Below are 21,664 nucleotides of genomic sequence, written 5' to 3'. Positions count from 1 at the left end.
CTCAATGGCAGAAAGAAGATGATAAATTGTTTACTATGATTCAGCATACTATGGAGCACACTGTTGATGATATGGTTGGTCATTGCGATACTGTCCGAGAGTTGTGGGAATACTTGGAGTCTTTGTATTCCAGCAAGCAGAACTTGTCCCATGTTCATGATCTATTATCTGGCTTGTATCGGGCTGATCAGAAGGGACGCACTTTGGTTGAATATTATACTGATTTTAAGCGAATGTTTGAGGAGAAGAAGACTTTGTATCCCATACTAGCTGATGTTAAGAGAATGCAGGAACAGGAGGAGGAGATCATGGTTCAGTGTTTTCTTGCAGGGTTGGAATCCGAGTATGAAGTGGCTCGGTCTCAAATCCTTAACAGGCCTTTTAGGGGGTTGGACAAGGGGCCCAATATGTTAACATGGTATCGGAGCCAGTCCAACGCGATGGGCTTTCACGTGGTGGGCTTCTCGGAGTTGGGCCAACCCACACGTGAGGGGGGATGTTGAGTATCCCACATCGGTTGGAAAGAGGGCTGGTGTGTGGTTTAAATGAGGGTTTCCTCATACCTCTTAATAGGCCTTTTAGGGGGTTGGACAAGGGGCCCAATATGTTAACAATCATCAGCATAAGTAGCATGTAGAATTCCATAAGAAACAAGTTGAATTAATTCCTTGAGTTCTACCAACAATCTTGTTCTTAAAACACAAACCAACGGAATTCACAGGAAAAATTACCTCATCATTGACAATTTGACATTGAAGGACTTCAAGAGAAAAAAAAAAAACCAGATAACTGAAGCCTGCTTCTTAAGATACAGGAATTGCGGAGTGTTAATTCTTATAGTAATGAATAAGCTAAATGATGGTGGAAAAGAGACAGAAATGTACCAGCTTCTGATAGCTCTATTGAAAAGAAAATCTCTCACCAGCGCTATAGATTCTGCTTGAAATCTAATATCTTTAAATCAGTCGCCATAGCCACCAATAAGAATGGAAGCAGTCTGTCAATGAAAATGTAGCAAATCGATCCAATTAGTATCCCATCCGACACTAAAGTGGAACATAAGCAGAAAACAGTGTATTGGATGCACTCTAATCACTTAGTAGAGGACATACTAAAACAAAAACGTTGTTAGTTTAAAAGAAACAAAAGGCAGCTTAGTAAACTGAAAAGTAGACTCAAGTTATAGATCTGATCTGCCCATGAATTTATGTATCAAACTGGAATATAACCAAGTTAACAAGGCTGTTGAACTTATACCGACCAATGTCAGTATGGCAAGAGATCCTCATAGCTCAGAACATATATTAAGGCATACAATTCAGGGCAAAACAATCAGGATCTGGCAAAACAAACAGAGAACCCAACGGGGCAAATTCACCTGTGTTTTTGTAGTCTGAGGGGATGGGACTATCTTATGTCCTTTTTTAACAACTATCAGCCATAAACCTCCGAAGATACTGTTTTTTTTCTCTTCAGGTGAAAAAAGAATTTATTGATGATGGCGCCAAGGAGGAAAGCCCCTAAACTTTCAAAAATAGACCAGTTAAGCCCTTAATCTTTTTTTCGGATCAAATCACCCCTTCACCTTCCCGTTATGGTCCACGTTTGCCCTTAAACCATTTTGCCGTTAAATACTATTTTCTGATATATATTTTATTTTGTTAAAAATTAAAAATACATGTAATTCCCGACGTGACATGTTATAAAATAAAAAAATAAAACCCTAAATCTAACTCTCCTCCTCCATCCTCTTGCCGCTGCCGTCAGGCCCAACAACCCCTTCAACGGGATAAGTATGGAAATTGAAGAACCTTAATTTACTTCTCCTCCTCTGTCCTCGAATCTCTTTCAATTTATATCTATGTTTCATTCTGGATATTGATTTGTAAGTTTGTGTTCGTCTTTTTCATAGCACGATAATCAAATGTGCTGGAGAAAGTGACAAATGTGCCATTCACCCAATTACTATGGATCTCAAGCTTCACCGACCTGGATCTGTGTATATGGATCTCAAGCATCTTGTTGAAGTCTTCACCGACCTGGATCTATGTAACGCTCCAGGGCTGTCGGTAATGGCGATAGTGAAGGAGAGAGAGTGATAATGAGAGATTAGAGAACTGAGAATTTGTACTTGCAGGGCAACATCTTTTTCGGTGAAAGCCCAGAATTTGTGCTTGCCAATCTTGCCAAATAAGGGAGACCATGGGCTGAGTGAGTTGATGATGAAATTTGTATTGGGTTTTCCATTAGGTATTGGATTTTTAATTAGAGGTTGCTGGCGTTGAGGTGGTGGAGGTTGAAATTTGTTGGTTTCGGTGGTGGTGCCGCCGGAGAGGCTATGGATTTGCAGCCCTTCTCAGTGATTTAGGTTTGATTTTTGAATTTTTTTGTTTTCCATGTGGTAATGGAATACCAATAAAAAATAGTGTATTTCCACATGGAATATGATTAAAAAAAATAAAAAATACAGATCATCATTTAACGGCCACATCATCTCTATTATAATGGAAAAGTGTTTGAAAAGTGTTTGAAGGGTTAACGTGGATCATTATTGGAAGATGAGGGACTGATTTGGCACAAAAAAATGATTAAGGGCTCAATTGATCTATTTTTGATAGTTCAGGGGCTTCCCTGATACTTATCCTAAAAAAAAAACCACATCAATTACTTCTTCATATGCAATGTCATTCTTATTATTTCTACCCTTCAACGAAAAACGAAGAGTGACACACCAATCTTGCAAGGTCAAACTGAAAAACAATCCACTCCCCTCAAAAGCGCTATTGTCTCTTTCTTTACACACTTTCCAGCATTTGGTAAAATGAAAAACTTTTTTGCGGTGGTGGTATCTCTTGACAAATATACCTTGCCATGTTGGCTATGGTAAAAATTCTTCCACAAGTTATTCCATCACAAACAAGAGTCTAGGCTCCCAAGCAGCATCTAAGGACATAGAAAGAGCACAAAGGTTCCTCAGTGTACCTAAACCTAAACTCCACAAGCATGCCAATGAAGAAACATACAGAAAGGCGAATGCTATGCAACCCCTGCAGTGAAAATACCTGCGATGATGAACAACACCTTCCATTGTAAATTCCAACATCATTATTCAGAAACAAGCAATTAAAACACAAGAATGGCCTACTGGTCCAGGGTACCACGGCAGACAGCATAAAAACTGCACCCAACGCGCAACAGCCCCATAACTGCAAGTTCCTACGAATACGAGTACATATTTCTAAAACCAAACAAATTTTTTCTGGCAAATTGAATCAGTTAAACATATCAAATGACGAAAACTAACTATGAGCTTCAAGAGGAGTTAGTTGCAAGAAACTTGAAGCAGCGGAAAACATCTAACAGCATTGAGAAATCATGAAGCATACTATAGTCATGTTTACATTGAGAAACCATGAGAATCAAGTGGTTCTAGGCGATAATACTGGACATCTTTTTCCAAAAGCAACAATCAAACATGCACTATGGAAGTGAAAGAGCTTCAATTAATAAGAAAATAAATATTGATTGCATGTGAAGTTGAAAAGGAATGAATGGAAAAAATTATCATGAGAATTCAATCAGCAACAAAATTAATGAATACAATTGACTGTAGACATTGAGAAGAACAAAAAATAGGCAGGAGTATATAAACGAAGCTGCTTCTACACTAATATGGCAGTCAATCTTTAACCCCTTCTCAGTTGAAGTCTTCAGTCTCTTATGTAAGAAGCTGCAACTATTACTATGGAGCACTTAATGCTGAAAACCTTCTCAGTTAGCATCCTTCAGTCTTTTCTTCAGCATATCCATTGATTTCTTCCGAGCACTTTGCTTCGTATTTCTGCTAGAAAGGCTCCCAAAGATACTATCAGGAGAATCCTTGAATTTCTCACAGATGCTAGCCACCTTCTTATGATCCAAGGCATTGTAGTTCTTCCCTCTTATTACAGGATTCATGAAGTTTTCTGGCTGGCTGCTAGACAAAAGGTTTATCAACTGTCGTGCCTCTATCAAGCAGCTTCTAAAACTGCCTTCGTTGTAAATCTCACTTAAGCCAGTGCTGAGAAACCTATCATCAGCAAATATTTCTAACGTCTTCAAATCACTATTGATAGTCATGACCGCATTAGCATTGAACCTCTTAACACTCTCACTAAGAAAAGCTGCCACAATAGAATTGGATATATGCTCCAGAGCTCCACTCCCAACCTTGTACAAAGCTTCCAAGGGCAGTATTTGCTGTGCAGTTGACAATATGGTGTCAAGGTAAATAACCACCTCATTTATATACTCATTAGCATGTTGGGACATCTCCTCAGATGTCCAATTGATATTTTCTGTGAGTGCCATGAACTCATCTAACTTATTGTTCACCAAATTCAACAGAGCCATATAAGCGGCATCCCTTGAAGTTTTTAAGACCACCTTGGCTGTTAAACTAGCTTGGGGCCTCTCAACTGATCGGACAGGGATTCCACAAAGTTGTGCTGCATGCCGAATAAAAAAATCACAAGCTCTTTCAAGAACTGATATGTTAGCAGCAATTTGCATTGCTTGAGAAACACCAATTGCACCACCATGAATTGCGTTAAGGACAGCTTCATTTAGTACGTCAATTAAGAGCTTGTTCAAATACTTTCTCACAACGTCGTAAAAATTGGCATGCACCCCATAAGACAAATAATCAACAGACCCCTTGATGAAGGATCTAACAATGCGGCAGGCATCAGGAACCATAGAGGAAAATGGTGCAATGTATGGGAAGGCCGGCATTATATCAGAGGACTGGAGATAAAATGACAGAACATTACTCTCATAATCAGTGTCCTTTTTCATCACCATCTGCTCGTAGGTGTCTTGTGCAAGAATATTAACAATTTGCTGTCGACACTCTTCCAAAAGAAGCTCATGGTATTTGTCTCGGCTATTGTCAAGGGCCTCAAGAACTGGCCTCACTTCATAACCATATTGTCTAAGAGTTGCCCCTAGAAGAGTCACATAATCCTTAACCAGGAGAAGATGGGTGGCAGAATCCATATGAGAAAACTGTCCCCCCAACACCGACGTCATTTTAGTTACAGCTGTTTCCCACATTGTCTCAAGCTGATCAGCTGACAAAAGCCCCCCAGCAGTACCGTGGACCCGATCCTCGACTATGAAGTGGCCTGCAATTTGAGCCAAAAACGTCTGATAAGATTCAACAAATGGTTGTGCTGAAGCGATTTGTAAATCCGAATTGAGCTGCAATAGCCGATTTTTATAGTAATATTCACGAAACTGTTCTTGGAGGCCGAGGCAAGCATGGATGTGATTTGCTCGATAAAGAGGCGTAAGATCAAACTTCAAAAGAGAATCTTCATCAATTTCTTCAACGTCTAAAGTGTATGCAAAATCCCCCGACCCCAAAACATTCTGTTCTTCTGCTTTCCTCTGTCTCTCCAGCATCTCTTCGTCTCTCTGACGAGCTGATGCAGCATGACCAATTGCGGTTTGCCCAATATCCTTCGCAGAACTTCTTATATGAACTAGCCATTCGTTAAATTGACTAGTTACTTTCTTCTCGATATGTGATTTTATTATTGGAATTCTCTTTTCTATGACCAAATTGACGGCCCTGATGGGGATATTCTCCAGATAATTTTTCTCTATCAGATCCACAATTTTCAATGCAGGGTAGAACTGGCCTTCAGAAATATGATTGTTACACTTAGCACAGAGTTCCAGCACTTGTACACAAATCTTGGACATCTTTATAGCTTCAGTCACATTCTTTTTGATCGAGTAAGATTCTAGAAGCTCTTCAAGTTTGATAAGAAGAGCACTCCCAACTTCTTGCAACCTGAAATTGTCACTCGCAAGCTCACCTTTAAGCTCCTCAGCATCAACCAACACGCCCCGAAGCTCATCCACTGCAAGAATGAATTCTTCATAATGGGACTTGCATAACTCCTCAATTTCAACTTCTTTCTTCTTAACAACATTCTTAAGCTGGTGAAGGAGGGCTTCTGGCCTCCCCATTTCAAATGCATGCCTCACAAGAGGACCCACATCGTCACCATTACCAATCAAAGTTGCAAGGACTAAATCTTCCCCTGTGTCCCCATTCTCCATGACAGTTCTCCTTTTCATTTTTCCATCCATTGCTTCACTGTAAACCCTGAACACCCAAACATACAAAATATCTATGAGTAAACATAAATCAATGAGCCCCATGGGTCTACTTTCACCAAACAATGGAAACGCAAAACAAAAGGGCATACTTGAGAACCTTTTATTGAATATATTTTCATAATTTTAGATAAGAAGACGAGAGAAACCATGTTAACAAACATGAAAATGGGTCTCACTATAACAACAACAATATTCAAGACTGGATAACAAAAACTTAATACAAGGGTTTGCAAGAGGAAATGAATACATTCAAAGTTGAAACTGTCAGAATTTGGAAGGCTTTGACAGAGAGTTGGCAGGAAAAATTGCAACACCACAGAGAAAATACAATGCTTTCAATAATTAAAAGCAAAGATAGAAATACACACGAATAAACATTAAATCAACCATCTTATTTAAACCCAAAAACCTTCATTCAAAATGCAGACTAAATTCAGGGCAGCCAATTGTAAATGGGTTTTCAACAAAAAAAAAAACAATCACCCAAAAAAAGGGAAACAAAATCATCAGGTACATAACAGGAACAAGAAAGTGAACCAGAATTCAAAACTACGATCAGTAGCGACGAGAAATAAAACATTTCCCAAACACCCAATATCATTTACAAAACAAAAGGCATGCAAATCACATATACAAAAGCCATAAGAGAAAACACATTAACAAAGGCGAAAGCTTGATCGTGAAAGGGACTCACACAGAGATAGAGGGATAGAAAGACCGTTTGAATCTCGTTGAGCTCCAAATCTATCAGGATTTCAAAAGCATTCCCCAGAGATTCTCAATGAGCTACAACCTTTTCAAAGTTTTTCCATTTATGTCTGCTTTCTGCCTCTTCTTTGTTTGCCATTTTGGTCGAAAGAGAAACTCCTATTTCCACGCCTTTGCTTCTTCCACGCTCATGGTGGTCGACACACTTCTTGATCCAGTGCGTGCTGCCTATTTTATTTAATTTGCAACTTCATCGGATGCTCAATCTTTACCTTCCGATTGTTTTAGCATCCGCGTGCCACCAAATATATGAGACTTTTACTTCTCGAAAATGCTTAAGATCTTAAGATCCCAATGTTTTTTTTGTCCAATCATCATGATTTATGTGAAATCGTGAATCTCTCATATCTCATACGATTCATATGAAATCGTGTGCGTTCATCTTAACATTTGCAATTGCAGTTAAATTAATCAATTCTTAAGAGATTTACAATTTATAATTTTTTTGTAAAGGAAATTAATTATTTATTTGAGAGCATAAAAAGAGATTAACGGGGAAACACATGGTATTAACACCATTTTTAATGACACTCTCCCATATCATTATTTTTCGATGTGAATTAAGCTTGATCTCATTTTCTAATAACTGTGGATTATTAATATATATATTATTTAAAATACAATAAACCTACGGACTATGGAGGCTTAACCAAGGATGTCTTGTTGTTATGGCAAAGGTAGCTGTCATCACCAATACCAAACTACTCCAACCCAAACCAAAGGCAAAGTTAATTATACTAACAAACAATGTCTTCTAAGCTAATTATCACCCCCACCATGTTATCTCTCTACATTCTTTGGCATGTTCTTTTTTGTCTTTTTTACTTTGTAGGAATCTCAATCTGCCGTATACATTTTTGTTGAGGACTTTAATTTTGGGATAGGGGAGGTTCGAATTTTGGCTCCAATTCTAAACATGATTTAAAAAAAATGACATATAAGAATTTAAGAGTTAGAAATTAGTATTTAGGATTTAGGGTTTAATTTTCAATGTTTAGGATTTCGGGTTTAAGGTTTAGAATTTAGTATTTATAATCTTTTTCCCAAAATCTATTATATTATAACATTATGAATACCAAAATACTCAATAACATATTTTAATTCATGATTGAACATAATTTTGGGTGATTTGAAGCTGAAATTGGTGCACCCCTATCCCTCAATTTTGTGCTTAGATTCGTCACCTTACAAACACTTTTTCCTCGACATTATAATGTCAAAATAATAACTTAGGGAATAATGCTTGAGACGCCAAAAAATGACCCAAAAACACCCATATTTAATGTGGAGTATTGGATGTAAAGTGGATCTTACATGAGTGTTTTTAATCAATGGTTATTTTAATGTCACATAGATTTGGAGAGATTTTTGGGATTAAATTTTAAGGGTATCTAACATTATCATATCTTAGATGATAGGTTAGTTGTTAATTTATAGAGGGTCAAACTGCATAGAACTGGAAGGTATAAGGGGCCTTTATAGATCGTGGGCCCATTTAATACCTGTCAGTCTCATCTGATCCAAAACGAATGAGAGAGCGGGAGCTCCAAGCAAATCCTTTGGAAAAATCGCAACCATGGCGTCTGTCTCTCTGACCCCAATCTCCCCAATTTCCTCAACCTCTCGATCACCAAGACCTCCACTCAAAACCACTGCCGCAGCAACAACGGCATTGCACCAAAATCGCGGTCAATTCACTCTCAGTAGCAGGAGAGACATGTTGAAAAGACTCGGACTCGCAATTTTGCCATTGATTCTAGTGAAGGAACCTCCACATTCAGACGCCGCAAGAGAGGTTGAGGTTGGCACCTACCTCCCTCCGTTGCCGTCGGACCCTTCCTTCGTCGTTTTCAAAGCCTCTCCGAAGGACACCCCCGCTCTTCGCGCTGGTGCGTACTGTGACTTTGCTCTGCAGTCTTTTTGATTTGCAAGACTCTGTAGCTGCTTATAGTGCTTTAATTTTGATTATATACTGATTGATATTTATCTGTTGTTGCTTAGAATTTGTGTGATTTGAATATGAGGTATGTTTCATGGATTGGAGAAAATGACAGGAAGCTTAGCTTGGGGGAGGGTATGCTAGAAGGAAAATAATGCAGGATATGTTTTCACTTAGGCTTTGATTGTTTTCAAGCCCTAAACTAACAGCTCAGAACCGTGTTCTGTAAGGGCTTGCTTATATTCAGCGTGAATAAATAAATTTTGAGTTTTGTCTGCTGGCTTTGACAATATTCATGTGATAGCAATCTGTCTGTTTACGACAGTTTAGGGTTCAGTTCTTAATCCAAATCTGCTTCATAACTTACTTATATCTTGTATAAGCTAATGATACTTGGAATTTAGTTCCTTGCAGGGAATGTGCAGCCCTATCAGTTTGTCCTCCCACCGACTTGGAAACAGGCACGTGTGGCCAACATACTATCAGGGAATTATTGCCAACCAAAGTGTGCAGAGCCTTGGGTGGAGGTGAAGTTTGAAGACGAAAACCAGGGAAAAGTGCAGGTGGTGGCGTCTCCTTTGATACGCCTGACCAACAAACCAAATGCATCAATAGAGGAAATTGGAAGCCCTGAAAGGTTGATTTCATCTCTTGGCCCTTTTGTCACTGGAAACTCATATGATCCAGATGAGCTCTTGGAAACATCAACCGAGAACCTTGGTGATCAGACGGTATGATCCTATTTCACAAAGATATGTGTTATATTTGTTTCTTTCCTCTCTCCATCTTTTTCGGGGCATAAGAAATGGAGTCTGGGGTTTTTTTGTCACAGTTATAGAACAGTTTTTGTTTTTTTTTACTCCCTTTAGATATAAAAAGGGAGAGGATTTTCCCAAAGCTTAGGGGCTTAGGGGAAGGAGAGGGGGGCGAGCAATTGATTTCAATTTTATATCATAATATGATATGATAATAACTAACTTTTCTCAATCATGGTTTTTGCAGTATTATAAATATGTGCTTGAAACACCCTTTGCTTTGACTGGTACACACAATCTTGCCAAGGCAACAGCAAAGGGAAACACCGTCGTCTTATTTGTGGTCAGTGCAAATGATAAGCAGTGGCAATCATCCCAGAAGATTCTGAAGGCAATGCTGGATTCGTTTCAAGTGTAATTTTTCATCAGAGAAGGAGGTTCCATTCTTTCCTTCTCATCTTTCCTTTTTATCTGAGGTCTAAATATGCAATGCAGCTACACATTCCTTGCAGGGGATATTCCCATCCGGAACTAAAAAGTTGCTTGTAGAACAAAACATTTAATTAATTTCTAAATTTTTAGCTATATCAGTATCCCTCTGCATAATGATCGTTTGACATCAAATTTGTCGTATAACCTGTTTGAAAGATTGGAAAAGTTACCTTTATGTTTGAATTAAATGCAAATCTACATGCACTGAATAGTGTATTCAAGATTTATAAGTTTCTGTAGTTTCTCATTATTGTCAAAAAAAAAAAAAAACAACCTGGAAATAATCCTTTCCTGCCATTGCCGCCCTATCTTTCTGTCACTGATTCACCATTGTGGCCACCAATTAATCACCACTTTCTCAACCACAATTCAAAAACTGGATTCGTTTAAAGTGTAGTTTTTCATCAGAGAAGAAGGTTCTCATCTTTCTTTTACATGTCTCAAAGTAGCGGTGGACATTCCGGTCCAGATATGTCCGACGCTGGATCGTCACCTAAATTGTGGTAAATCTAGTGCGTCAAATTCAGGTAGAACAGCCTTGTTTTGGCCTTTATTTCATCGATCTATACATTCTTTATCTTGGAGTCATGACCCGTGGTTTTAACTTATCTGCTTACTTGGGCTTAACAAGAATAGCTATTCTATGAAAATGTTATAATTGCCTTATTTCACCTCTTATTTCATTCCACCAAGGAAGTGTTTACTGCAATTTGGCCAACTCAACTTCCATGTCTAGATTAGAAATTCCGTATTGAAGGTCATAAAAATTACAGGGTTTATAGAAAATTTGGTTTGTCACTCTCTTCTGCTTGAGGCCTTACTTCTTCGCAAATACGAGATCAAATTCAAGTAACTTTATTGTCACAAACCATCAATTTTGTTAGGAAAGATACATTAGACTCCAAAATCAAAATCCAGTGAAAGTGGTCGACCATGTGCTATTGTAGTCCTTTTTTTTTTTCATAGCTTCTATTCGTTTACTGTTAGAGATCTCCACACAATTCTGCCTCTTATTGTGAACCATTGCATCTCTGATTAAACCACAATATCTTATGTGTGTTCTCTTACACACAAGCAGAGTTTCATGGGAGGATGAATGAGCTTGAATTATCGCTGATATATTATAAATTGCATGAATGTATGTTTTTCTGTATGTGTGAGGGAGTGGCTAATAGGTAGATCCCGCAACTGGCTTATCCAACTCTTTTATATACTCTAAGTTGATGATATGGCCTCCCAGTTGCAACTTCATTTCGTCTTGTTTCCTCTACCTCTACTAGACTGAGCTGCAGAATCTCTGATGCGTTTTTGCCTTGGACAGCTAATCTCTCAACCAGGTTCCAGATTCCAAGAATTTCCTTCGAGACCCACCAAACTGAAGCGTCGAAGCGTCATGACTCATCCCCAACCTTCATATGTCGACCACAGTAAGCCATCTCTCTGCAAACCACCATCATTGTTGGGTTTGCCCTGACGAGTTGTATAGTTTTCAGCCCTTGATCGACCAGAATAATTACCGAAATAATTATTTCATTGTTTTCGTATGCATTGATTTTTTTTTTCCGGAGTCTGAACTAAGAACAATGGAATTAGTGATTCAACTAATTTTTATCGACGAAATAATTTATTCCATTAATTTTTATGAACTGATTCTATAATGGGTGTTGATTGTGCTTTCTTGAAGTTGTCCTTAAAACACCATGATCAGGTCCACAAACACCCTATGGTTGTTCCACATAAATTTCTTCTTCAAGAAGGCTACCCATTCAAAAAGGCTTACTTGACATCAAGATGATAAATTTTCCAACCATCTCTTGTCTTATACTTGTTTATAGAACCATCATGATTGAGTTTGATTCCATAAACCCATTTAATCCAACTACATTCTGATTTTCTTACCTAGACATAAGCTTGCCAAGTCGAGTTTTTTTACTCTGTGAAAAAGAGGGAGACATTTGTGCTATCTTTTGTATTGAGAAAAGATATGTGGGCCATGTGCGACTGTGTGATGTTGATAATTGTGATGGACACTACAAGTTGTGGAAAAATGGTGGAGAGAGATTGTATTGAATTTGTTTTTGTTTTTGTTTTATTTTTTAATGGTGGTCCCCAAACATGTGATGTTGGGAGAGTATTATTGAGATGGGAGAATTGACGTAGGTGGAGTGTTTTAGTGAAAATGTGAGATTGATTGATGGCGGGCTTATGGACCCCACTTTGATTGCTGTGAAGTGTATGCAGCAATGAGTGTCTCATTGTCTGCAAGGGGATCAGAAGGAGAGACGCAATCCTGCTAGATCAAGTTCTTCCATCTGCTTATACATTGCAAACCACCTATGGATGATCTTCAAGTTGAGGGGCTTCATTTTGTCTTATTTCCGCACCTAATACCAGGCCATATGATACCCATGATAGACATTGCAAGACTGTTAGCAAAGCGCGGCATGGTTGTCACCATATTCACCACCCCACTGAATGCAGCTCGTTTTGCGTCTGTTCTTGTTCGTGCCAGAGAATCAGGGCTCCAGATCAGGGTTAAAGGACTCAACTTTCCATCTGAAGAAGCAGGACTACCACAAGGTTTTGAGAATTTAGATATGGTGTTTTCGTCTGACGATGCTTTGAAGTTCTTGAATGCAGTTTCCATGCTGCAACAGCCTGCGGAGAAATTGTTTGAAGAGCTAACACCCCGGCCAAGTTGCATTATTTCTCATATGGTCATGCCCTGGACAGTCCCTATCGCGACCAAGTTCCATGTACCAATGATTTCTTTCAATGGGTTTTCTTGCTTTTGTAACTTGTGCATGCACAGCATACATAATTCTAGGGTTCTTGAGAACATAAGTTCAGATTTTGAATACTTCGCCATTCCTCGCTTCCCCGATCATATCAAAATTACCATAGCCCAGTTGCCATCGCCCCTAAGACCAGATGCAAGAGAGCATCTTGACAAACTGTTAGCCGCCGAGAGTCTGAGTCTTGGGATGATTATTAACTCATTTGAAGAGCTGGAGACTGAATATGTCACAGAGTACAGAAAGGTGAAAGGAAATAGGGTTTGGTGTATTGGACCAGTTTCTTTATCCAACACAAACACTTTGGATAAGCTTGAGAGAGGTAAGAGGACCTCAATTGATGAAAATGAGTGCTTCAAGTGGCTAGACTCACAGCAACCAAGGTCTGTAGTCTATGCTTGTCTTGGAAGTATGAGCAATCTAACACCTTCACAATTGAAAGAACTTGGGTTAGGCCTGGAGGAATCAGGAAGACCATTCATTTGGGTTTTAAGGGAAGGAAATAAATCAAAGGATATGGAGAAGTGGATTTCAGAAGATGGAATTGAAGAAAGAATCAAAGGGAGAGGCCTTATAATCCGGGGTTGGGTTCCGCAAGTTTTGATACTGTCACACCAGACAATTGGAGGATTCTTAACACATTGTGGATGGAATTCAATCCTTGAAGCAATAAGCATGGGTTTGCCTATTATTACATGGCCACAATTTGAAGACCAATTCTGTAATGAGAAGTTAGTCACTCAAGTGCTAAAGATTGGTGTCAGCGTTGGAGTGGAGGTTCCGACGCTAACATTAGTAGAAGATGAGGCAGGGGTCTTAGCAAAGAAAGACGATTTTACGAAAGCTATAGATAGTTTGATGAGTGAAGGAGATGAGGGAGAAGAAAGGAGGAGGAGAGCCAGAGAGCTTGGGGAGATGGCAAAGAGATCAGTAGAAGAAGGAGGCTCTTCTCACCTCAATCTGACATTGCTTATCCAGGATATCAAGCAACAATCTTGTGGCTGATGTCGATACATGACAAAAGAGAAAATGACTCTGTCCATTAATTTTAAGTATCTAGTTAATGTCTGTCTGTCTTATTTCTGTTGATTATTGGTAAATGGTTGTCTCTGTGTGTTATCTGTTATGTTCTTGATGGTGATTTTTTTGGTTCTTTGATATTTCTTTTAGGAGGTTCTGTTAATGTGTGAGCTTCATTAGCAGCTTTGGAGCTTCAATTTGTAACAATTTCCTGTTTGGATTTGCATATTTATATCTGCATACCTTATGTCTGCAAATTGTTCTTGTCAGTTTCTTGAATCTGCTTTTGGCTGTTTGCTTGATGGATGTAAATAAGTGGCTGAGGCAAACGGGGGAGAGCAGTGTGAATAAGTTGCTCTCTGCTACCCATCGTTTTCTTTTTCACGAACCCGCCGCCTCCAAACGTCATTACATGACCGATCAAAGGTCATTGCTGCCTTGACAATTTTGTTGGGACAAATAAATCAAAATTGACACAAATGTTGCAATTTATAACTGATGAATTTGGATTCATGTGTTCGTGTTCTTCTCCATTCTTCTTAAAAAAAAATTCTGCATTTCCTTCATGCGTGATTTGAGTTTGAATTGGCAATATGAGCAAGTCCTGTTTTATCATCATGATTTATGCTAATAGGGAGAAGGCATATTCCTACCAGCTTCCCGGGCTTGCAAATCAGGTATTTTTGGATTTCCCTTTAGTGTTGCATCCTTATTATGTCTCTGTTTCTGTTGTTTTAGAATTTTGCAGTAAATAAAAAAGCTCAGCTGGCTTTGTGCCTGTGACCGCGGGAACGATTGCACTTGAATAGAAACTCTGGAAGAATTGCTCTCATATTTTGCTTCATTGCTGTTGTGAAGTGAAACTTGAGGTACTGTTTGCATTCTTTTTTAGTGGAACATACAGCTGTTGGAGCCTATAAAATTTGTTTGAACTCGTTTGTTTATCTTTGATGAATGGTTTGTTGAATGCTCAGTTCATTTACAGTAATGTGGGAAAAGAAAAAAAAATCTGAATCAGGTGTCTTTGTTTTGAGGGCCTACCGAATTGCCGTTGCCAAGTGATTGGGCTCTTTTCATACCATAACCTAGTCCGTACTTGTGGATATGTCCACACAATTCTGCTGCTTATTGTGAACAACACTTTTGTTCTCCACTGACCATACGTAATGCTTGAAACTATTTGTCATTATTTATTGTCTGCAAGGGGGATCAGAAGGAGAGACCACGCAATCCTCTTAGACCAATAAGCAGCAGAGCGCGGCATGGTTGTCACCATAGTCACCACTCCACTAAATGCAGCTTGTTTTGCGTCTGTTCTTGCTTGTGCCAGAGAATCAGGGCTCCAGATCAGGGTAAAAGCAACTTTCCCTATGGAGAAGCAGGACTACCACAAGGTTTTTGAGAATTTAGATATGGTGTTTTCGGCTGACGATGCTTTTAAGTTCTTCAAGGCAGTTTCCATGCTGCAACAGTCTGCGGAGAAATTGTTTGAAGAGCTAACACCCCGGCCAAGCTACATTATTTCTGATTTTTACATGCACTCTCTCGCGGCGAAGTTCCATGTACCAAGAATTTCTTTCAATGGGTTTTCTAACATTTGTAACTTGTGCATCCACAGCATACATAATTCTAGGGTTCTTCAGAACGTAAGTTCAGATTTTGAGTACTTTGCCGTTCCTGGCTTCCCCGATCATATCAAAATTACCATAGCCCAGTTGCCACGGCTCCTAAAACCAACTGCAAGAGAGCATCTTGACAGAATGTTTGCTGCCGAGAGTCTTAGCCTTGGGATGATCGTTAACACATTTGAAGAGCTGGAGTCTGAATATGTCAAAGAGTACAAAAAGGTGAAAGGAAATAGGGTTTGGTGTATTGGACCGGTTTCTTTATCCAACACAAACACTTTGGATAAGCTTGAGAGAGGTAACAAGACCTCAATTGATGAAAATGAGTGCTTCAATTGGTTAGACTCACAGCAGCCAAGGTCTGTAGTCTATGCTTGTCTTGGAAGTGTTACCAATCTAACACCTTCACAGTTGAAAGAACTTGGGTTAGGCCTGGACGCATCAAGAAGACCATTCATTTGGGTTTTAAGGGAAGGAAATAAATCAAAGGATATGGAGAAGTGGATTTCAGAAGACGGAATTGAAGAAAGAATCAAAGGGAGAGGCCTTATTATCCGGGGTTGGGCTCCTCATTAGTGATATTTGCACACAAATTTGAACTCAATACACACATATTTTTTAAAAATATTTTAGTTTATCAATTTATCTTTAAATGAAATTACTTTAAAACCTATCTACTTTTTGCACCCATATTTTTTACTCAATACAATACAATTAAATTTAACTTTGTAACCCTAATCTTTTAGTTAAATTTTTATACGAAGGATCGTTCTGCTCTCGCCTCCTATCTTCTCTTAGTCTTCCATCTTTCTCCCAATATTGGATATTCATGGATTACAAGAACAATGTTATGACAGATAATTCAATATCTTCGCCTAGTTACATTGAAGAAGAGATGAAACTTATTGAAAATTATGAAAAAAAAACAACACTACAAAGAATCTCATAGAAAACAATGAAGAGAGCGATATTGGACAAAATCCCTCCAATAAAGTAAGTATATAATTTTTTTATTTTAATTGTGTTAATATGATATTGTTAAACCCTTCCATGTTTGACGGCGGAGGACATAAGATTTATCCTCCAATATGGAAATTTTAACCACCATTTTTTTATTTTCTAGTGTGGTGTATATTTAGGAATTGATTGTAATCGTGATTTGACATTCCCTTTGTGTTTACTGCAAAAAAGGTATGCAAGATTTTATTAGATTTTTTCCCAATAATATGAAGTCTATTTTGTCTATTTCTCCTTAATATAATTCAATAATATCAAGTCTTTTGTCTATTTTTCTACTTTCTAAACTTAATCTACATAATTGATTTTGAAATAACTGTCAAAAATATTTTAATGATTATTAAAGGAAGGAAGTTGAGATATATATGGATGGGGAAAGGGTAGTTTAGGATATTAAATATTATATAATTAATATGTATGAAAGGGTTTTTTAGGAAACTCAATGTGTGTATTGACAACCAATTAAGAGTGTATTAAGTAATTGTGTGCGTTGAGTTCAATATCGTGTGCAAATATCGGCTCCCAAAAGCTTACTTCCATAGAGGCAAATAAACCCACGCCCACATTCACCCAAATAAACCCAAGCCCCAACCCTACTTTGTTTGGTTGGGCGTTGGTGGGGGCGAACCCGCTTTCTCAACCCGCCCCATCAAATACTTCATTAAGCTGGCCCCATTTGGTGGGGCATTGGTTGAGATGGCCCGCTTTTCCAACCCGCCCCACCAAATACTTCATTAAGCTGACTCCGAAATAGAGCTTGCTGTGTAGTGTTTTGGTGTAGCCTTTTTTTAAAGGGTTAATACTATTTTTACAAATCGAAAGATAGTCGGTGTTTCAATTTACACACGGTTGTTTAAAATGTTTCAATTTAATCAGCCAAAGATGAAAATGTGTCAAATAGGTGACTCAGACAGGTTTATCCAGTTTGGGGCAGTCAATCTGCAGGTTGACCGAACTAGGTGGAAATTAATTTTTCTTTTCTAAAAAATAGAAGACAAATGTCACACTTAGAGTCATACACGTGTAATAAGACAAAAGGAAAATATTTATTATCGACCTCATAAAAAATTGAGAGATACAAATAAATTAATCAATAAATATTACAAACAAAAGAAAATAAGAAAAAATTAAAAATTTATCTTATTCCCTTCCTCAATCGAACTCTGAACCTAGCAGCTCCACCATTCCCTCTTTTCCTGTGAAACAGCAGGAGATGAAGGAGACCCCCCAAACACCATTTCAGTCCATCTCTCTCTATTGCTCCACCATTTCAATCTATCTCTTTGCTCTCTAAGTCCATCTATCTCTCTCACTCTCAACCCTAACCCCCAATTTCAATACATCTCTCTCTGTCTCATGACCCACACGATAGTGCCTCATTTGTCTTAATTTCCAATAGATGAACAAGAAGGAAAATGGGTATAGCGAAGGTTTGTCTTGTCCTGATTTCGGATTGATGAATAAGAAAGTTTGTCCTGTCTTGATTTTGATTGTTGTAAATCCACACCCCCATACACACCAACACACCAACAATATTGTCCGCTTTGGGTTGTCCGGTTCCCGTGAATACATCGGGCCCGCACGGCTTTGTTTCTCCTTAGGCCCAAACAGGTGGGCTAGGCCCAACCCACTCAAGCCTAGGAAAAGGCCTTGTTAGTGGTAAGAGGTGGGCTTGTTGAGTGCCCACATCTTTAGATGTGGGACTTTTACAATCGGTGGCTTTGATTTCCCTTCCCCAAATTCACAACAACAACAACAGTTTTTCAGATTCAAAGAATCTTTGACAAGTCTGAAGGATTTCCCTTGATTCAAAAGAAGACAATTCTTCTTAGAAAGTGAGGACTCGTACTACAGATTGCTTTCATAAAGCATTGAAAACAAATTAACAAATGATTCTAGGGTTTGTGGAAATGTTTTCATGTATTTTGTTTTCATGTTTTTTTTAGGAAAATTCATTATTTCCAGGAGTAAAATTGTTTTCCACATAATTAAGTTATTTAATAGTCAACTAGCCACATATGCAGGTTGACTACCCAAAATTAAGAAATCCTATCCGAGTGATCACTTTGACACATTTTCATCTTTGGATGACTAAATTGAAACGTTTTAAACTATAGCGTGCAAATTAAAACATTAACTATTTTTCGGTGTACATAAAAAATTTTGTGTGGGTCCCACACCTTTAGTATAAAGTATTGTTACCATGAGAGTATGATACCCACCCAAAATTAAAGTTTTAACATTATTTTGTATTATACCTAATAACTTTTTAATAAAAATTGTGTTTAACGGTGTAATTATAATAATATTTTAATGAAAACTATAAATCAATTATATTTATTCATTTATAATTATAATAAGTAATATTAATATTGAAATAAAATAATTAAAATAAAATATGTAAAAAATAGATTTTTAAATTATTATATTTATTCATTCATAATAATTATAATACAAATAAATTTTTTATACAATTTAACTGTTAACAATAGTAAAAATTTCACCAAACACCTCAGAAGCTTTAAGCTAAGATTTTTTCTCTCAGTTTAACAATTAACGTTCAAAATCAATCCAACTACTTTACCAAACATATATTTTGTTAATCATTTCAATATCCTCGTCCATCACTTTCTGCCATTCCCCAACTTATTATATATATGCTTCTTTCATAACAAGAATTGATAATTGTGATGGGCAATGCAAGTTGTGTGGAAAAATGGTGGAGAGAGATTGTATTGAATTTGTTTTTATTTTATTTTTTAATGGTAGTCCCCAAACATGTGATGTTCGGAGAGTATTGTTGAATGGGAGAAGTGACGTAGGTGGAGTGTTTTAGTGGAAAATGTGGGATTGATTGATGGTGGGCTTGTGGACCCCACTTTCATTGCTGTGAAGTGTATGCAGCAATGAGTGTCTCAATTGTCTGCAAAGGGGATCAGAAGGAGAGACCACGCAATGCCGTTACACCAATTTCTTCCATCTGTTCTACATTGCAAACCACCTATGGATGATCTTCAAGTTCAGGGGCTTCATTTTGTCTTATTTCCACACCTAATACCAGGCCATATGATCCCCATGATAGACATTGCAAGACTGTTAGCAAAGCGCGGCATGGTTGTCACCATATTCACCACCCCACTGAATGCAGCTCGTTTTGCGTCGGTTCTTATTCGTGCCGCAGAATCGGGGCTCCAGATCAGGGTAAAAGAACTCAACTTTCCCTATGGAGAAGCAGGACTACCACAAGGTTTTGAGAATTTAGATATGGTGTTTTCGGCTGACGATGCTTTCAAGTTCTTGAGTGCAATTCCCATGCTGCAACAGCCTGCGGAGGAATTGTTTGAAGACCTAACACCCCGGCCAAGTTGCATTATTTCTGATTTTTTCATGCGCTGGACGGCCCCTCTCGCGGCTAAGTTCCATGTACCAAGAATTTCTTTCAATGGGTTTTCTTGCATTTGTAACTTGTGCATCCACAACATACATAATTCTAGGGTTCTTGAGAACATAAGTTCAGATTTTGAATACTTTGCCGTTCCTGGCTTCCCCGATCATATCAAAATTACCATAGCCCAGTTGCCAGGGCTCCTAAAACCAACTGCAAGAGAGCTTCTTGACAGAATGTTTGCTGCCGAGAGTTTGAGTCTTGGGATGATCGTTAACACATTTGAAGAGCTGGAGTCTGAATATGTCAAAGAGTACAGAAAACTGAAAGGAAATAGGGTTTGGTGTATTGGACCAGTTTCTTTATCCAACACACACAATTTGGATAAGCTTGAGAGAGGTAACAAGACCTCATTTGATGAAAATGAGTGCTTCAAGTGGCTAGACTCACAGGAGCCAAGGTCTGTAGCCTATGCTTGTCTTGGAAGTGTTAGCAATCTAACACCTTCACAGCTGAAAGAACTTGGGTTAGGCCTGGAGGCATCTGGAAGACCATTCATTTGGGTTTTAAGGGAAGGAAATAAATCAAAGGATATGGACAAGTGGATTTCAGAAGATGGAATTGAAGAGAGAATCAAAGGGAGAGGCCTTATTATCCGGGGTTGGGCTCCTCAAGTTTTGATATTGTCACACCAGGCAATTGGAGGATTCTTAACACACTGTGGCTGGAATTCAATCCTTGAAGCAATAAGCATGGGCTTGCCCATCATTACATGGCCTCAATTTGAAGACCAATTCTGTAATGAGAAGTTAGTCACTCAAGTGCTAAAGATTGGTGTCAGTGTTGGAGTGTTCCGACCCCCATTTGGAGAAGAAGAGAAGGCAGGGGTCTTAGCAAAGAAAGACGATTTTACGAAAGTTATCGATAGTTTGATGAGTGAAGGAGATGAGGGAGAAGAAAGGAGAATGAGAGCTAGAGAGCTTGGGGAGATGGCAAATAGATCAGTAGAAGAAGGAGGCTCTTCTTACATCAATTTGACACTGTTAATTCAATGCATCATGCAACAAGCAACTGGAAAGAAGTGAATGCAAAGAAACAAGAGAAAGACGTTGTCCATTAATATTTGGTGAGATGCTCTTCTTGCAACCTTCTGTTTTATTATTGATTGGTTTTGTTCAGTAGAAACATTTTTACAATCCCAATATATGTTTTCTGGTTCCTGTAGTGTCAATTTCTTGAATTGGAACAAAGAAACTCTGGTTTGGATGGTGAAGCTAATTGCGATAACTCGTTGAAGTTCAACTCCCACGCCCAACAATTTCGATCTTATTTCCTTGCGGTAACTCTTGTATTCGATTAGGGAAAACCGGAAAATATAATAGGATTGTTCTCATTTCTGTGTTGGCGGCCTGCTTCATTATTAGTGAAATCTGTATTCTGATTGTTCTCATTCTCATTAGTGATGTTCAAAACCAACAATCTGTTTCTTTTATATACATAAAAGCTTACTTCTATAGAGGCAAATAAACCCACACCCCCCATTCACCAAAATAAACCCAAGCCTCATCCCTACTCGTGGGAATAGAACCTCTAAACCTCCAAACCGCTGAACCAGTGGTTGATACCCCAAAATCAACAATACTTAATTTATATACTTCATGTCAAAGGAATATTAAACTTAACTTCTAGATTAAAAA

The 21,664-nt window shown here is 38.3% G+C and overlaps 5 protein-coding genes and 1 long non-coding RNA gene across 7 annotated transcripts; 5 read left to right on the top strand and 1 right to left on the bottom strand.

Annotated features, from left to right (window-relative positions):
- The first annotated feature begins 1,639 nt into the window (after nt 1-1,639).
- On the top strand, nt 1,640-2,488 carry LOC119995384. Its single transcript, XR_005467670.1, has 2 exons — nt 1,640-1,793; nt 1,913-2,488. It is a non-coding gene; the product is annotated as an uncharacterized LOC119995384 (long non-coding RNA).
- A 950-nt stretch (nt 2,489-3,438) lies between these two features.
- LOC119995383 (exocyst complex component SEC15A-like) lies at nt 3,439-7,110 on the bottom strand. Its single transcript, XM_038841863.1, has 2 exons — nt 6,866-7,110; nt 3,439-6,157 (listed from the first exon to the last, which is right to left on the bottom strand). The coding sequence occupies exon 2, from the start codon at nt 6,139-6,141 to the stop codon at nt 3,772-3,774; it is 2,370 nt and encodes a 789-aa protein (XP_038697791.1). The 5' UTR covers nt 6,142-6,157; nt 6,866-7,110; the 3' UTR covers nt 3,439-3,771.
- A 1,343-nt stretch (nt 7,111-8,453) lies between these two features.
- On the top strand, nt 8,454-10,218 carry LOC119989911 (psbP domain-containing protein 6, chloroplastic). Its single transcript, XM_038835682.1, has 3 exons — nt 8,454-8,828; nt 9,293-9,609; nt 9,881-10,218. Exons 1-3 carry the CDS (start codon nt 8,516-8,518, stop codon nt 10,049-10,051), a joined length of 801 nt encoding a protein of 266 aa, XP_038691610.1. The 5' UTR covers nt 8,454-8,515; the 3' UTR covers nt 10,052-10,218.
- A 2,100-nt stretch (nt 10,219-12,318) lies between these two features.
- Nucleotides 12,319-14,197, top strand: LOC119995027 (UDP-glycosyltransferase 73C3-like). The gene has a single exon (XM_038841384.1). The coding sequence runs from the start codon at nt 12,462-12,464 to the stop codon at nt 13,923-13,925; it is 1,464 nt and encodes a 487-aa protein (XP_038697312.1). The 5' UTR covers nt 12,319-12,461; the 3' UTR covers nt 13,926-14,197.
- A 152-nt stretch (nt 14,198-14,349) lies between these two features.
- LOC119995028 (UDP-glycosyltransferase 73C5-like) lies at nt 14,350-16,176 on the top strand. The gene is made up of 2 exons (XM_038841385.1): nt 14,350-14,809; nt 15,145-16,176. Exon 2 carries the CDS (start codon nt 15,203-15,205, stop codon nt 16,139-16,141), a length of 939 nt encoding a protein of 312 aa, XP_038697313.1. The 5' UTR covers nt 14,350-14,809; nt 15,145-15,202; the 3' UTR covers nt 16,142-16,176.
- A 3,320-nt stretch (nt 16,177-19,496) lies between these two features.
- On the top strand, nt 19,497-21,442 carry LOC119988519 (UDP-glycosyltransferase 73C6-like). Of its 2 annotated transcripts, none has more exons than XM_038833589.1 (2): nt 19,497-20,848; nt 20,885-21,245. In XM_038833589.1, exons 1-2 carry the CDS (start codon nt 19,538-19,540, stop codon nt 21,050-21,052), a joined length of 1,479 nt encoding a protein of 492 aa, XP_038689517.1. In that variant the 5' UTR covers nt 19,497-19,537; the 3' UTR covers nt 21,053-21,245. The 2 variants fall into 2 exon arrangements, with proteins under 2 accessions (XP_038689517.1, XP_038689509.1); XM_038833581.1 differs by having other exon boundaries at nt 19,498-21,093; nt 21,193-21,442.
- Nucleotides 21,443-21,664: the final 222 nt, after the last annotated feature.

Source organism: Tripterygium wilfordii, chromosome 3 (genome assembly GCF_013401445.1).
Source record: "Tripterygium wilfordii isolate XIE 37 chromosome 3, ASM1340144v1, whole genome shotgun sequence".
Classification (NCBI taxonomy): Eukaryota; Viridiplantae; Streptophyta; class Magnoliopsida; order Celastrales; family Celastraceae; genus Tripterygium; species Tripterygium wilfordii.
The sequence above is the reverse complement of the archived record's forward strand: the minus strand, read 5'-3'. Positions and strand labels throughout refer to the sequence as shown.